The sequence below is a fragment of the Arctopsyche grandis genome, chromosome 4 (genome assembly GCF_051622035.1).
Source record: "Arctopsyche grandis isolate Sample6627 chromosome 4, ASM5162203v2, whole genome shotgun sequence".
In the NCBI taxonomy this organism is placed as follows: Eukaryota; Metazoa; Arthropoda; class Insecta; order Trichoptera; family Hydropsychidae; genus Arctopsyche; species Arctopsyche grandis.
Genome location: NC_135358.1, coordinates 16440146 through 16457380, shown reverse-complemented (window position 1 = coordinate 16457380; position 17235 = coordinate 16440146). Strand labels below are relative to the sequence as shown.

The 17235-nt window shown below is 31.1% G+C and overlaps 1 protein-coding gene across 1 annotated transcript in view; it reads left to right on the top strand.

Moving 5' to 3' along the window:
- Nucleotides 1–16707, top strand: part of Ncc69 (sodium chloride cotransporter 69) — a 36872-nt gene extending 20165 nt beyond the window's left edge. The window contains exons 4-22 of the mRNA XM_077429663.1: nt 10943–11099; nt 11182–11277; nt 11359–11534; nt 11603–11795; nt 11871–12010; nt 12392–12586; nt 12676–12783; nt 12858–12981; nt 13060–13181; nt 13263–13398; nt 13474–13685; nt 13761–13895; nt 13969–14075; nt 14156–14358; nt 14437–14572; nt 14651–14871; nt 14950–15064; nt 15150–15304; nt 15390–16707. Coding sequence (XP_077285789.1) covers nt 10943–11099; nt 11182–11277; nt 11359–11534; nt 11603–11795; nt 11871–12010; nt 12392–12586; nt 12676–12783; nt 12858–12981; nt 13060–13181; nt 13263–13398; nt 13474–13685; nt 13761–13895; nt 13969–14075; nt 14156–14358; nt 14437–14572; nt 14651–14871; nt 14950–15064; nt 15150–15304; nt 15390–15634 — 2976 coding nt within the window. The 3' untranslated portion in view covers nt 15635–16707. The remainder of the gene's footprint in view (nt 1–10942; nt 11100–11181; nt 11278–11358; nt 11535–11602; nt 11796–11870; nt 12011–12391; nt 12587–12675; nt 12784–12857; nt 12982–13059; nt 13182–13262; nt 13399–13473; nt 13686–13760; nt 13896–13968; nt 14076–14155; nt 14359–14436; nt 14573–14650; nt 14872–14949; nt 15065–15149; nt 15305–15389) is intronic.
- Nucleotides 16708–17235: the final 528 nt, after the last annotated feature.

Genomic DNA, 17235 nt, shown 5'->3' with positions numbered 1-17235 from the left:
GGTTTGGTTATCGCTTTATACATATGTAATACAAGTTTCTCCTCGACAATAGAATATAATGGGTTCATAGGGAAAATATGTAGATGATACCAATACAAATAAATTGTTGATAATCACGTGCTTCTTATGAAGCTATAATTTCGAATCGGGCATGCAAAGCTTCATCACGTTTTACAGCTGCAACGCAGATTCATTTACGGTCAGATGCAGATCAATCATTGCCCACAGTGAATTGTGAGATTGCATCTCTGATTTAAATTGTTGGAGTTTCGGGTTCACTTATCGTTGACCTCAAAAATAAACGGATTTATTGGGTACCATCTGTAGTGGAGTGGTAAGTGCAATTCGATGAATGATTTCGATTGTAAAACTTTATTATCTATTGACAACCGGTTTGTAGAAAGATTTTATCGCCGTATAAATTGTATTGCTATAACTGTCGTTTTATTCGGGTTTTTTTTTTGTACTCTAGTTATGTCACAAAACTTATACATACATTACATATCAGGGCTGTGAAGTCGGATTTACCGACTCCGACTCGGGCTTTATTTTATGATTCGACTCCGACTCCGACTTGAACGATTTTTGTAAGATGGACTTTTCTTGCCAACGTATAAAATTATTTGTAATAAAAATAACAATAGTTTTCAAAATATAAAAAATTAAAAAAAATCACTAAAAATTGACATGTAACCCAATTTATTGAATTATTGGTAATGAAATAGGTATAAATTAAAAGTAAGTACATTCATAGTATGTGTATAATTTCATACACAAACAAATAAATTTAATTAAAAAAGCAGGAGACGGAGGTAATATCGGCTTTGGCTAGAACACATCAAAATAAGTGCAATTTAATGATTTTATTTGTAATGTAAGTAATTTAAATTCATGATCTTTATAAAAAAAATACTAAATTTCAATTTATTTACTTTTTTTAATAAAATTTACTTCAATACAATTAGAGTCTCTAGTTAACGCATATCGTAATACTATTAATTAAACAAAATAATAAAAAACGGAGGCAGAGTCGGTTGATTTTCTTACGACTCGGACTTCGACTCCGACTCCGCTTGAAATGCTTCTACTCCAACGCAGACTCTACAGCCCTGATATACATATATGCTAAGCTATATTTTTAATTTGTTATATGTATAATAGTTAACGAAAAGATCATTAAATTAATGGATCCATTGATCCCAATTACAAAAAAAGTACTATTTCTTTTCTATTTTTATTGCAGTATTGCAGACAGAAAAACCTAAATCCGGCGATTAATTTGTAACATTTCTCATCCTGTTGTTCAACCAGAATACTATACGAGCATTAATATTCTGGTCGCTTAACCTACTACAAACGAATCGTCAGCTTGAGAATTCTAGAAATGTCTTTTTGTCCTCCTCGCACCGTATGTAAAACTGGATTAGGATTTTTTTTCTATTTTCATATTGTGTGTCGTAAAATTTAGAGTTATATTTCAAAGTCTTCGTGATTGGTACATAAAAAAATTGGCTAGATTTTGCTAAAAATAAATCGTTTGTTACTATGCAAGTTTGACTGTAGTGTGACCCGCCGTTCGCCTTGAAACAGGACGTGCTTTCACTATTGTCTCGCAAATTTCCGTGTCAAGGAATTGCAGCCGAATTCGTACCATCATATCGTGTGTGTGACTTCTTAAGTCAGCGATAAATACCAATTAGCAGTTTGACATTAGAGGTTGAAGGGTCTCGGTTCACTCCATTGGTCATTATTGGACAACAAAGGTGGTTAAACTGGAGACTCGTTGTCACGAAGGTCGTCAATGATCATAATATTATTTATTTCCTCACTATTTGACGTGCCGATTTACACGTAGACGTCGATTTAACCCTTACGTTTACCTGACACGTTTAAATTTTATGCACACATGCACTTCGACTCGAAGTGCAATGAATCTCTTCGCTCTTAATGGCTCAAGGTGCGGCTCTGCAAACACACGACTTAACTGCACATAAACCAGTTGCAAGTTGTAAGCACTCTATGTACAAAAAAAGCTCCACGTTTTACTGGAAATACGTATATTATTGAGCTCGATTGTCATTTCATAAATAAAAAGTGTTGAAGGATTGTTTTTACAAAATCCACTCGTGCTACTCTCGGAACGTGTTGCCAAGATGGAGATGTTTTTTCACATTGTGTGTTTATTTTCGGAAGTAAAACTTCTCATCATGTATGCGATTATTACCGCTCATGAATGCAACAATAATAATAAGCGCTTCGATGCACCGATGTTTCCAATGCGCATTTAATGTACCATGCATAAAATGCAACTGACGCCACTCGTGAAAAATGCATCGTTTTTCATTGAATGAATACTCGTTCAATGTGCATTGTGCTTAGAGTTGTATTGTTTAACCTACAATTGCAGATTTTATTCGAGATTTTATCGTGTTTATTTTAAGTGTATTATTGTTTACGTTTGCGTTTATATTCAACCTTCTAAGTGAATGTGTAATAAAAGCATAATCTTTAATTTGAATTTAATAATCAAATGCTTGAATTCCTTTTTTATAATTTCTAAACATCTACAGCCAATATGCTCGTATTTTAATTTCAAACAAAGAAATACCTCACATATTTTTTTTCGTATACCCATCTTCCTTGCGGGTTTTCTTTCACCCTTGTACATTCACTCGGTTACCATTCCACTACCCTTGTTTTACTTCTCACCCACGTATTTCGTTTCCTCTCTCTCTGTTATGCCGAGCATACGAAGATCTTTTTCTTAAGGCAGAATAAGTATGTATGTATGCAAAAAATTGAAAATATCTCCAATCAATAAAAATGCAAGAGCTGTGTTTTCTTACGGTTCATCGTATGTGTCAACTTCCTAATTAAATTTAAAAATAAAATACCACACTTGCTGTTAACACTGCTACACAAAACTGCTCTTTTTAATTTATCCTTACATACATACATATTTAGCTAATTTTAATGACACATATTCTGTCATCTGTAGTCTACTTTACTTATTGGGTAACCGCAAATAAAATGTACCTGTACAATTACTCTTTCTTTATATTATCTAATTTTAAAAATAAATGTAATATCTATGACGTGAACTTCACTCGTATTTAATTATCGTCGTGCATTTGTTTATGATATTATAAAATACATTATTAATATTATATTATCTATTAATGTATACAATGAAATTCTAGCGTTATAATCTCTATGTATGTAGTTATTTGTAGACAAGGTTGTCTAAATACAACTGTTTATTTCACATTTATGCACCTCACGAGCGCATATCATATATTACAATTATGCATTATTGCATATTTACTTGAACCAACGTGCTGAGAAAAGACGGTCACCCCCACAGCGATTTCGATTATTATTTATACTCGTGCTTATTGCACTCTACGCACTTCTCTACGCAATTATATGATAAATATAAATAAAAATAAGGTAAAAATACCTACATACAAATTGCTTTTTGTACAAGTACACACGTTTGTACATTGCAATCAACTAACGCTTGATTAAGAAATATATTTTTATAAATATCATAATTTTTTTGTGTATAGCTATAATTATAGCTCAAATATCATAATATGCTGATTTACATAAATAAATAATCATTGTCTTCATGAAAGTATTATCTGTGTCACTTGTTCTTACTGGAGCAAGGTTTTTTTTACATATTACATGTCATCATTCATAACTGTTACGAATTGCGAACCAAGCTCGATCTCGCATATTCTTTTAAAATGCGCAATAATTTTAATATGTGGAGAGCAATCATTCACAATATGGACACGCGTACATGCATTTATATGTATGTACATATGTACATCACTGCGGTTTTAAAATTTTAATACGTTTAATTTAAAGACGTAATATTCTATCCATCTCAAATTAAATCTTTGGTCAGTAAAAATAGCTGCATCCAGTAATCGTGTGGGTGTTAAAACAAAATCGGTCTGTGCCATTTACAAAAGATAAGCTACTGTTTTATATCCTTTATCGCTTTATTGCTTCAGTAACCATGGTTTCATCGTTTATTCAGCTACGCAGTAGACAATTACGTTTGGTTGTAAATAGAAGAAATACTAATAATTATTACTATCGACTAAGGTCTTTATGTAATGTATGGAAAATTTGATTTTCTGCTAATACCATGGCAGGTTATCCCCTCAGAAGGCTATTTCTTGCTCACGTTGGCCTTGTTTGCTCATGTGTCCGTGTCCCGTGACAAATTGTTGAGCAACGAACGGGTTAAAAAAATAAGTCCAACATTTTTACGTGATCTCTTCCAGTAGTACACTTGACCATGACTCCAGTACGTGGTGTCGTCTATTTGCCAAATCTGTGTCGATGTTTGCAATATACCAATGTTTGGATTTGCAAATAAATGCCTGTTTATAATTCATACAGACATATGTATGTATGTACATCATTGCACCACATTGTATATGCGCTGAGGCTGCTAATAAAAATTGTGCAATGTCTATTGCCAATTTTTATACGCGTCTAAGTTCATTGGTATAAAATTGAGAGCTTTTCAATACAATTCTTCAAAAGTCTTGTTCAAAGTTGTTAATATTATCGCCTTATGTGAATTCTCACGGCTGAAAACTCGATTTCCATAATCTCAATAGCAAAATCGCATAAATATTTATTTAAGTATGTAGTGTATTTAAGAAGATTTTTTAATTGTAAGGAGGGTATTGATTCGACGCTGCAATTTTGATTGTTAGATCATCTATGTATGTATGATAAAGGATACAAATTACCCTATCCCAAATTGAATTTGCGAACTAATATATTTGCATAAATATTTAAACTATTCGATTACGCGATACAAACTACCGGTTTTTAATGATCGAACATCCGCACGCATTAAAAATCTTATCTTATCTAATAGACAGCAATGAACAATTTATGTGCCCAATTATAGCCAAATTTTTTGCGTTAACGCTATTGTGCACAATTACAGAAAACATGATATGCATATGTGTAAACTTATTTATGAATATTTACCGTCGAATACGCAAGTACTGCATAATGTGATTCAGGTATTCTCGAAAAAGCAATTACCATAATACCATACTACATACATTGCTAGTGAAATCTTGATAAAGCATTCACGATGATTCTCAAACAGATGGTTTTTATAATCGTATGTGCTTAAATTCATATTGAATTTTCAGAATTATATATGTATGTATATTTAGAATTATATACATATGTATATATGTATGTATATTTAGGTTAATAGTTATAACTTATAAGTTACATAGAAAAGCATTACATATGTACATAGTATATATATCTCCAAAAGCTTCAGGCACAGCTTGAAAATATAATCCATTATATTTTCTTTTATAATATATGTATTTTTTTACATCAATTGATATACCTAACTACTCTGTTGATCAGAGTTTCAACATTCACTATAGTTCGATGATCTAATGATCTAAAGGTTTTACTACATACTACTGATATAATTTTGAATGACTACATATATTTAATTTTCCAGTACGTACTACTTGATTTAGTACGACTTCTTAGAAAAGCCTCTAAATATTTGTCAAATGTTCATATTAACACAAATGAAACAAATTAAAAGATGATTTTAATAAATTATATACATATGAAGATATAAATGTATCTTAGGAATCCATAACATATTATATGTAGAAGTCTAATTAGAAGTGAATAAATAAAATTGTATTTTTACAAGCAATTTATTTATTTACGAAAATTTCCCGTACTTGGCCTGTATTTAATTGGTCAGTTGCTCATTCATAAATATATTAATTGTCATAAATATATTAAATGGTCTGTATCCATCGGTCATTAAATGGTCTGTAATTAATAGAAATAATCAATAATTTATATAAGAAAGTTAGTATTTAGATACTATCAAAATATTCAGTAATTCAAAAGAGGGACACTGTTGACCAGTTCGATGCTGTGTTTTAAAGAGAATCGGAAAACATGAAAATAGATAACAAACCACTGTACATTTCTATAAAAATACATGAAATATTGTTAGAAAATGGCTTCAAGCTAAAAAATAAGATGCAAATAGTACAGTATTAAAATATACATGTATGGGAATATCAAATTTAGTCCTGGTCAAGTAGAAAAGTGATGTTTGGACCGACCGAGATACCAGAATCAGAGAACTCAGCATGCGTGGTGTCTCAGGATGTAAAATATTGTTGAACATACATATATATTGATCTTTATTGTTTTTACTCACCGTTTAATGTTTCTTACTGAGCACTTTTATGAATATTTACTGACCATTTTTTAATTTAGTTACTGGCCGTTTTTATATTTAATAACTGACAAAAAAATTACTGTCGATTTGTTTGTTTATAACATATCATCGGTATGCTAGAATTATAATATTTTCCTCTCGATTTTTTTACATGATTTTCCTAAGAATTGTCGCCATTTTTTTTTTTTGGTCAATTAGATGCCGTTTCAAATTTTACAAATATAGTCGTCATTCATCAGCGCGTTTTGTAAGCGATTCGTCGAAGAATTGTCGCATCTGTGTACGACGTACGAAGTATCATAGCATGGGCGCTCATTCCGTATGTAAATCGAGCGTTTCAAAATTCATGAAAACTGCGTATCGAACGTTTGTTTTCGAATTCGCTTCATCGTCCTATTCACATGCTAATTTCAGAAAACGATACTCATTCATACAATCGCATTCTGTAAAGTTGGCATTATTCAGTAAATCGAGATGCAGTTGGGTGCATCACCAGCACGGTGCAACAAAGGACACTCAGTTTCCCAACTCGTGTCTCGGAATGGCGATTTGCATAAGCATCGATCATTATCGTGTTTAAAATAAAGTCTTCGTTCTGGCTTGAACCCTTTAATGCGTAAACCTTCGATATACATACATATGTATGCATACGTACTTATTATATAAATACATACCGTATTAATTACGTGGAAAATTTGTTCTAATTTCCTGAATGAATACGACCACTGATTAGTATCAGCTCAGAATAAATAGAGAATGTATATGTACATACGGGGGACGCGACAATTGGTGCAAGTCCAAAAGGTTCAACGACAAAATGTACCCGAAAATTAGTGCACTGACAAAATGTACCCGCGACAAAATGTTCACGCGACAAAATGTCCACGGAAATAATGTTCAAGCGACAAAATGTTCAAAAATCCTAAATTTTCCTATTTTAATGGAAAAAGTAACTTTTTATTGTATATTTATCTAGTAATTTTCGGGCACATTTTGTCGTTGAACCTTTTGGACTTGCACCAATTGTCGTGTAACCGTACATACGTACCATATGTACATATACGAAATGCACTCTATACATAATTTTTATGCATGGAATTGAAAATTTATATGCATATTTAATAAACTATGTTATTAAGTGACCATTTTTAACGGACAATATTTTAATTAAACGATCAGTTTATATTGACAGATAAAGCTTGTAATTAAATGGTCTTTGAATCCGAAACATGCGTACATAGCAAAACTTTTCAGGAGAAAAAGTGATATATTCATATGCGCACCATATAAAAAAATAATTAACATAATAAATAAACTTTAATAATATGTAGTGATAATTTCTTTTTTTTTTTGTTTGTTTGAGTTTGAGAAATTCTTCTTGGTATTTTTACGTGGTAAAAGCTTTTTTGCTGAGTAATATTTGGCCCGTTGTCATCAGTGACGTTTGGATGCAGTTTATCTTAAATCATTTACAAATATGCACATACACATTGTACGAGCATTTTTTGGAAACCAAAAAAAATGTGACGTATGAATTGTGTACGAAATATACATACATAGTATATGAATGGTTTCTGACCTCTTTTGAGGCAATATTTCCCGCAATCGTCATAACCGGTAAACAATTCGGCGTAACGATGAATCACCTCATCTCGCAGCATCATCGTCGGCGTCATAGAGCCTGAAACATTGCTCATGATGAAATTTACTCAGCGAAAAGATTAGAAAGTTTAATAACTGTCTGTCTGCTGAGAAACTGCAATACAAGATCATAAATATTATATTATAGGTATAGGTACATATAAAATATGTACATCTGTGTTCTTTGTAGACTCGATCAACGTTGACTTTTTATTAGAATTGCTTTAGTGTTAACCCAATTTATCAATTGGTTTATTACTCATTGACCCACGATCCCACAACTCTTTTAATTGGTTTTTAATGAAATTTAATTCTACGACGAATTTTCAGTAAATTAGATGTTCTTTCTAATCGACCAATCGTTCGAATCGAATTATGTAGGTTGTTTTCATTTGGAAATCGTTCAAAACTATACAAGTCGTTAATATGTGCTATTATAATATTTTTTATTCCATTGTTTCCATGGTGCAGTTAAATGAACATAAACATTAAATTCAACACATGCTGCAATCAATTTTGCGATTCAAAATCAACCATAATCTTTGAAGTGTACTAAAATTACTTTAAGAAGAGCAATTGGATGACTCATATTATCTACATATTAAAGTCATAAATAAGTACTTCTAATATATGTACATATAAAAATATATTTCAATCATTCATAGTATTTTTTTTACTATGCATTTTAAGATAAGAAGTTTTTAACTGCTTATTCTTTTGTTTAACTTCAAGAACTCATTTGTTTCTTTTTTAATTATAAAATTCTGTATAAATATTGTATATTTATTATTTCTATTATATTTTATTTTTATTTTATTGTATTTTATTTTTATACATACATATCTACATGTATATGTATAAAACTGTATATATAAAATAGGAAGGCCTAACAGGTAAACCCCAATGCGCCTTCATGGCCAATTACAAATAATGCAGCATTTTTATTACACAAGTCGCTGAATTACGAGACACTGAAAAACTAGAAAATAACGAGACATCTATGAATTTTAAACTTGTACATACTCAATTAGTGGTGACATAGTAGGTAGGATGGTTGTTAGCCAATTTAATAGAGGAACCGTTTCAAAATGAAATCAGAAAATTGGCAAACTCTGATAGGAAATGATCGACTTGGAGTCACAAATATATATGTAAGTCTGACCAGCAGCATTACAAATACATACATATACTCAGAATAAATTCTTTTCAATCGAGGTCCAACTCACTGGCTCAAACCCGGTGCCTCTTGGTGCTAGGCAAAAGCCCAACCACCGAGCCATGCTGCTGTCTATGTACCTAATTCGTAAATTTTAGACTTAGTATTTTTGGATGTTTATTTCAAAATAAGCACAAGATAAATTGACTCATTATAATATAAATTAAATCAGTGATGGATAGTACAAATGTTTTAGTCATAATTTGATAGCATGTACATATGAGTGATACGGTCTTGACATTCGTCATGTAAACTAAGGGTTCTAAAACATTTGAAATCTTTATCAATTCACATTGAAGCAATCCCGGTCTGAAACTAGTACCCGCTAATGCAACTGACTGTATAATGGAAAGTTTGAATTTAAAAGATTCTTATAAATAAATTCCACATTAACGCTTGGCTTTTTATTTCTGAAGAAAGTTTTTTGATGTTGCCTGTTAATTTATGTCAAATGTCAAGTACATACATACATACATAGTTACAGTCGAATTTTTTTCCTCTTTTATCACTTCTAATGATTAGGTTACTTCCTTCCTACTGAAAACAATGCAGCATTGTCTACTTGAACTGTCCACGTGTCTGATTACATCGTCGTGTGCTGGTGCGTGAAATTAAGGTTTTATTGACTTGGTTTTATATTCATGGATTGCCGACGACAACCGACGTTGTGACCCGCTGAATTATTCATCAATTATCATCATGTGACGATGTGGCACAAATACCACATATTGCAAACTCATAAAACTTCTCTAATGACGTTTTTTCTGCAGTGCATCTTCAAAGAACGGCGTTATTTTTTTTGAATTGCCACATAGATTCCTTTAATTAAATAATATGCAAGTAATTAACAATTGTTCAATTGAATGATTCACGATTTTTTAGTATATTTACACAAAAATATATGAAGGTTTTAAATATGTTGAGTGAAATAGTTATGTACTTTGAGTATATGCATATTTACATATATGTGATCATTTTTTATTTTTATTTTATGGAAATACAATTTATAAAACTAACATTACAAATGTTGCAACTGCAATAGTTAATTATTAAATTCTACAGTTCGGTTCAATGATGTAATTCTTACGTTATCCGTGCCTGCATCTCGCCTTCATTAATCAAAAGCTAATTTGAAGATAACGAAGTACACTTTACGGGAGCTCTGTAAATTCCAGGTCCAGGTTAATTGATGAGGTCAAAATGATCCCAATTAAAGACGTGAGACGGTGAATCACCAGATTGTCAATTTAGCCAGTATTGACGTACGGCAAACGTCGCCGATTAAGGTCTCCTCCGCGCAATTTGAATCAGTTGCATCGGTGATGATGGCTTGCCCTTGGAATCAACGAACTCCTCAGCTGACTGTTGGAATTAGTGGCACCTCAGTCTAATTGCATTGCGCCAGCTCGGCTAACCCCGTAGTCCAATGTTGGAATTATACGATGAACCTTTCACGTGTTTCAGTTTGATTTTACTATTCTGTCAGTTATAAATATAAGATTAACTATTATTAAATTGAACTAAAAACTGATAAAACATGTTTGCCAATTAGTTAAAATGAAAAATCAATTTCTAAAGTATACCTAATAAGTTATAAAAAGTATTCTTATAACATAACATACCGAAAATTTGGTAGATATATGTATTTAGTATAAATTGTATAATCTTTCAGTAGTATGATTGTAATATACATTGTAAAGAGCTTATAGACGTTTAGTAAACAACGATTTTACACACATGGCTTTGAACCAAATGTTGTACATAGTTTGAAAGCAGATAACAGCAGATAAAGTGTGCTTTTGTCTTTTCAGCCTGGAACAAACAGCGGTCTACACGATAAAGATCAAGTGAACGACGGTGCTCTCAAATTTGGATGGATCAAAGGAGTTCTAGTAAGATGTCTGTTAAATATCTGGGGTGTTATGCTCTTCCTCAGATTGTCGTGGGTTGTCGGCCAAGCTGGAATAGGTTAGTTAAAATTGTTTCCTATCATTTATGTATATATTTATATATACAAAAGAATATTAACGTTATACGTTTCAATTTTCAGTTCAAGCTATGGTATTAATTATGACTACTACAGCAGTGACGACTATCACGGCATTGTCTATGTCTGCTATAAGCACCAATGGCGTCATAAAAGGAGGTTTCAGACTTTTCTTTTATATTCTGTTATATATTTAGAAGGTTTATAATTTTTAATTTTATTTTAATGAATACTTTTCAGGTGGAACATATTATATGATATCCAGATCATTAGGTCCTGAATTCGGAGGCTCAATCGGTCTTATATTTTCTATGGCAAATGCAGTCGCTTGTGCTATGTATGTAGTTGGTTTCTGCGAATCTATGACGGACTTATTAAAATCATTTGGTTCCTACATATACGACGGTGGTGTTCAGGTAGACAATATTTATATTAATACAATGAAGAAATAAAGAATTGTTTAATTATTAAAATTTTTTTATAGGATGTGAGAATTATTGGATCCATTACAATTGTCGTGTTGACTGTGATAGTTGTTGTCGGTATGGAATGGGAAGCTAAAGCGCAGCAAGGACTTCTCGTTATACTTCTTGTGGCAATTGTTGACTTTATGATTGGTACAATTGTCGGACCCAAAAGCGATACAGAACGAGCTGAAGGATTTTTAGGATATAATAGTGAGGTTTTTTTATTTTCTTTGAAAATTAAATCAACAGATTTTTATTTACCTATTTATTTTTTGCTTCTTTTAGTGACACTACTTCACGAAAACTTGGTGCCCGATTATCGGTTATTTGATGGAGTCGAACATAATTTCTTTTCTGTGTTTGCTATCTTCTTTCCTGCCGCTACTGGTATATTGGCTGGTGCAAATATTTCTGGAGATTTAAGAGTTAGTATTTGGCGTAATTAATAATAAAAATATGTGTGAATTAATTTTAAAAGTATTACGTATAATAAAAAATTCGTTGAATGTATGTACAAAGGAATTATAAGAATGTCATACAATTTTTAAAATTATTAGATTTTTATAGAATGATAGTAAGAATAAGACCAAATCATTATTTTGTTATTCTATCATTATATGGTGCGCAGTGCATGCTTAGATCATATTCTTGGATCATAAATTGTATATGACTCCCAAATCTTTAAGAGCAACAGAATTTTTTGTTATGAGGCTAAGCTTACACCAATCTAAGCTTAGCCTTGTATCAATAAATATTACTATACCTATGTTAAACATTAGACAATACCGTACAATTATTCTTTTTAGGATCCGCAAAGTTCGATTCCAAAAGGAACCCTCTTAGCAATATTTCTAACTACTTTGTCGTATTTAGTCATGGCTTTGATGGCCGGATGGACTGTTGCACGAGAAGCTACTGGAAACTTAGAAGACTATCTAAATGGCACATTTAGGAATTGCACTATTGGTGGGTGTAATTACGGCTTGCATAACAGCTTTCAGGTACTAATTATTCTGTTAAAACCTTAATATAATATAATAAAACAAACCCATCAAATTCATTGACTATTGTGATCCTGTTTAATTTTAAGGTCATTGAATTGGTATCAGGATTTGGTCCACTTATATATGCTGGCTGTTTTGCAGCAACATTGTCTTCAGCGCTCGCATCTCTTGTATCAGCACCAAAAGTGTTTCAGGTACTTTTCGTATACATATTACTTTTACGGATTGGTAAATTAATGATTGATTATAATATATTGAAATTTTATAGGCACTGTGCAAAGACAAATTGTACCCAGGTATCATTTGGTTCGCTAAAGGTTATGGCAAAAATAATGAACCAGTTCGAGGATACGTTCTTACATTTTTCATTGCGATTTGCTTCATTTTGATCGGTATTAATGCTTTCATTTCATCATTTTAATATACACAATTACAAATTTATTTTAATTTTTTTTTTTATTTATTCTTAGGTGACCTGAACACTATTGCCCCATTGATTTCAAATTTCTTTTTGGCAGCTTATACCCTGATTAATTTCAGCACATTCCATGCTAGTTTGGCAAAACCTGTTGGATGGAGACCAACATTCAGAGTATGAATTATTTAACACAATTCTACATTCTAATATATATTACTAGAATACATGTATAATATATCATATTTACGTTTTTAGTTCTATAATATGTGGCTCTCGTTATTCGGAGCAATTCTGTGTGTCGCTGTCATGTTCCTTATTTCATGGTGGACGGCTTTACTTACACTATCTGTGGTGCTTGCTCTATATTTGATTGTGTCATATCGGAAGCCTGGTAAATTTTGATAGAACTTAATTTTTAATGCAGATTCATATTCAAAACGTTAACAACATGATAACCATTTTTCAGATGTAAATTGGGGATCTACTACTCAAGCACAAACATATAAACAGGCTTTATTATCTGTACAACAACTGAACTGTGTTTCAGAGCATGTTAAAAATTACAGACCACAATTTCTCGTATTGACTGGAATGCCAGGTGCTAGACCACCTCTTGTGCACTTCACATATCTGATTACGAAAAATTTGTCCCTTATGTTATGCGGTCACATTGTCAAGGTAAAGTTTTTAATTCTAAAAAAAAGTAGTGTGCGAATAGTCAAAGTCATTTATCTTATTTATTCGTTAATGTAGGGACAAATCAACAATAAAATGCGCAGTGCTCTTATAAATAAATCTTATCAATGGTTTGACAAACATAAGGTTAAGGCTTTTTATTCTGTCGTTGATGATGTTACGTTCCAATCTGGTGCAAATGCTCTTATTCAGGTATTTTATTTTTTTTACTTTTACTTTGTTATAATCTGAGTGTTAATAATTTATTTATTTCAATTTATTTAAGGCTTGTGGTGTAGGTAAGCTTAAGCCAAACATATTATTAGTGGGATACAAATCTGATTGGAATACATGTCCCAATGAAGAACTAACTGAATATGTTGATGTACTGCAGTAAGTCTTTTTGTTTTTGTTTCTATTCCATATATGGCATTACATTGAAAAAAAAATCAATTAAAAATCATGCACTTTAGCAAAGCACTCGATGTACACATGGCTATCGTCATTCTACGTTTACAAGACGGTCTCAACTATAGTCATATTCTTGAAGATGGTGACAAAACGATCGACATTAGTAACGCCACTAAAGATTTATCATTTAATAAAACTATGACAAGTCACAGAGAATCCAGTGAAAGCTTAGTACACGGACAGAACTATGCTCAAATATCTCAAGGTGATTTTTATTTTTTGTTTAATAATAATGTGATTAAAAAACTATGTATTTCAATTAATCATATTATTTTATTTACAGCTAGCAGTTTATCTGATATGTCAACACCCGCTTCACCTTCAATGCCACGATCGATGGCAGTATCTGACGATCCCAATGCCGAAAATTTGCCAAATAATACGACAAACAAAACAACTAGTACATCAAACGAAACAAGGTAATTTTACACATTTATTTTTTAATTTTTAATACTTGGATATATATGTATATTTAACGCTGTTCAAATCGTTTTCAGTAAGCATCCCACGTCTAAGATGGCTGATGTAATGAACGCTGTTGTAGAAGCTGTTGGCGGACGAAGTGGAGAAACTGCAGAGAGAGAAAGGAAATGGTCACAGTATCGTGGTACAGATGGTGGTGAACTTCCAAGTCTCACATTGCAAAATCTGACTTATTTCCAAAGAAAACACGGAGCTGACGCTACCATAGATGTATGGTGGCTCTATGATGATGGAGGTAATGTTCAATAGCGAAATTCAATTTAGATTATGTGATAAATCAAATCGATTTTTACTAAGTCATTTTACATTTTAGGATTAACTCTATTATTACCTTACATAATATCGACAAGAAGAAACTGGACAAATTGTAAATTAAGAATTTTCACTCTTGCCAATAAACAAGCTGAATTGGAGTTTGAGCAGAGAAAGTATGAATTATTTAATTACTTGTAGTGCACTCATATCTTTTAGTCCGATTTCATATTATTAATAAATCGTATGCTAAATTTTCAGTATGGCATCACTGTTGGCCAAATTCCGTATAGATTGTTCTGATCTAATCCTTATTCCTGATATCACGAAAAAACCTGACGACAGTTCAATCGCTTACTTTGATCGGCTTATAGCTGATTTTCTTGTACCTGAAAATTCAGAAGATACTGACAGTGGTTCGTTTTAATATACATATTTTCTAATCTACATACAACTGTAAAATAAGATTCAATAAATAAGAATAAATTTTTGTTTTTGTAGCTCGCTTATCGGATGCAGATTTGCTGGCCGTTCGCGATAAAACATACAGATATCTTCGATTGAGAGAGCTTTTATTGCAACACTCGATGAAATCGAGTTTAGTTGTAATGACATTGCCGATGCCAAGGAGATCTCTCGTCTCACCACCATTGTATATGGCATGGTTGGAAGTTTTAACAAAAGATATGCCTCCTTTCCTCTTAGTGAGAGGAAATCACACATCCGTCCTGACTTTCTATTCTTAAAAATATATTTTTTATTTATCAGATTAATTTATAATTTTATTATACTCACAATAGATATTTTGAATACGAAACACTTAAAGAATCATCTTAGTCGAATAATATTATATATTTTCACTTTTTTTTTTCCTCTCAAAGGCTGGTCCTTTTATATTACATACTACAAATGTAACATCTGTTTCAACAACATAATAAAATTATAAATTTTTACAAATAACATTTTATCTTCTAGATAAATAAATGATCACGCTTTATTTTGGTGTCAAAATATTTTTGATAACTTCAATAAATTAAATTTGTTTGTAAGAGTATTTTAAGTTTGAAAATAACCTAATTCCTTTTTTTTTCAATTTCATTTGCGTTTATAAAATTTGATTTGCGTTTATAAAATGACTAACCATTTTTATTTTATATACATACATATATATTGGATATTTATGTATATGTTGTTGGGTGCCTTTAGTTGTATTGTCGTTTACCTGAAAAACGCTGATATTAAAATGAAAAATTTAGTTTAACTTAATAGGCTATTTAGAATTAGATATTGTAAAGTATAATTTAAATTTATTGTGAATTAGATAATTTTCTTGAATTAGAAATTTTTTCACTGTAGTGTAAACTATCAATGATATTATATATTGATACTTTTTTATAGTATTATTTATTTAGCATTATTTGAATTGTAAATTTCTCCTGTGTATATTTAATAGGTTAAAAATTGAACAATTTTAAGTATTCAATATTATCTGTTTTGGTTTATATTTCAATTACATATGTATTGAAGTTTAGTAATCATTATACAATGCTAACAAGTTATGAGGAAGATAAAGCCGCGTTTTCATTTTAATTTACATAACTATGTATTAATTTGATTTTCAACGTATAGGTACTGTTTAAAATATGGATACACCGGTTGGCTTAATTTTATTTGTGACATTCCATTATTATTAGTTAATCGTGTACAAAGTACAAAAATACACAGATTTGTTTGAAGTATTAATAGTATAGAAAATTGGTGTGCCCTCATGTGATTTATTTAGTAAATATTTTACTTAGTAAATAAATGTTTATTTTGTACCACTTTTTTATTATTTTTCAAATACCAATCAATATTCCCAAATTCTAACAAATCGATACTAACGAGAATGCTGTTACTCATAAAGATAATTTAGCATTAAAATCAAGCAACACCCACTTTTGAAACACAATATATTAGGTGTCTGTTTTGTAATCACACTTTATTATAATACAGACTCGTGAAATATATTGATAAATAATATATATACGTGACTACAATATATTTTAATATATGTGTTCTGCAGTCTCATTGTGTTAGGTTGAGATTTCTTTTTGTATAAAAAAGTTTCATCAAAACATAATATAACTTTATGGAGTAAACAATAAACATGTTTTACTCCACTTGTTATATATATGCAATGGTATATAAGAAAGTTATGTTACGCAAACGTATGTTTTTAACGCTAAAAATAATATTTTTACTTCATTTTTCATGTGGAACACTCAATTCAAGCGTAATTAAAAATTGTTACAAAACATTCTTATCCATCATATAACTTCTACATCATGAATTCGTTTAATCTGAT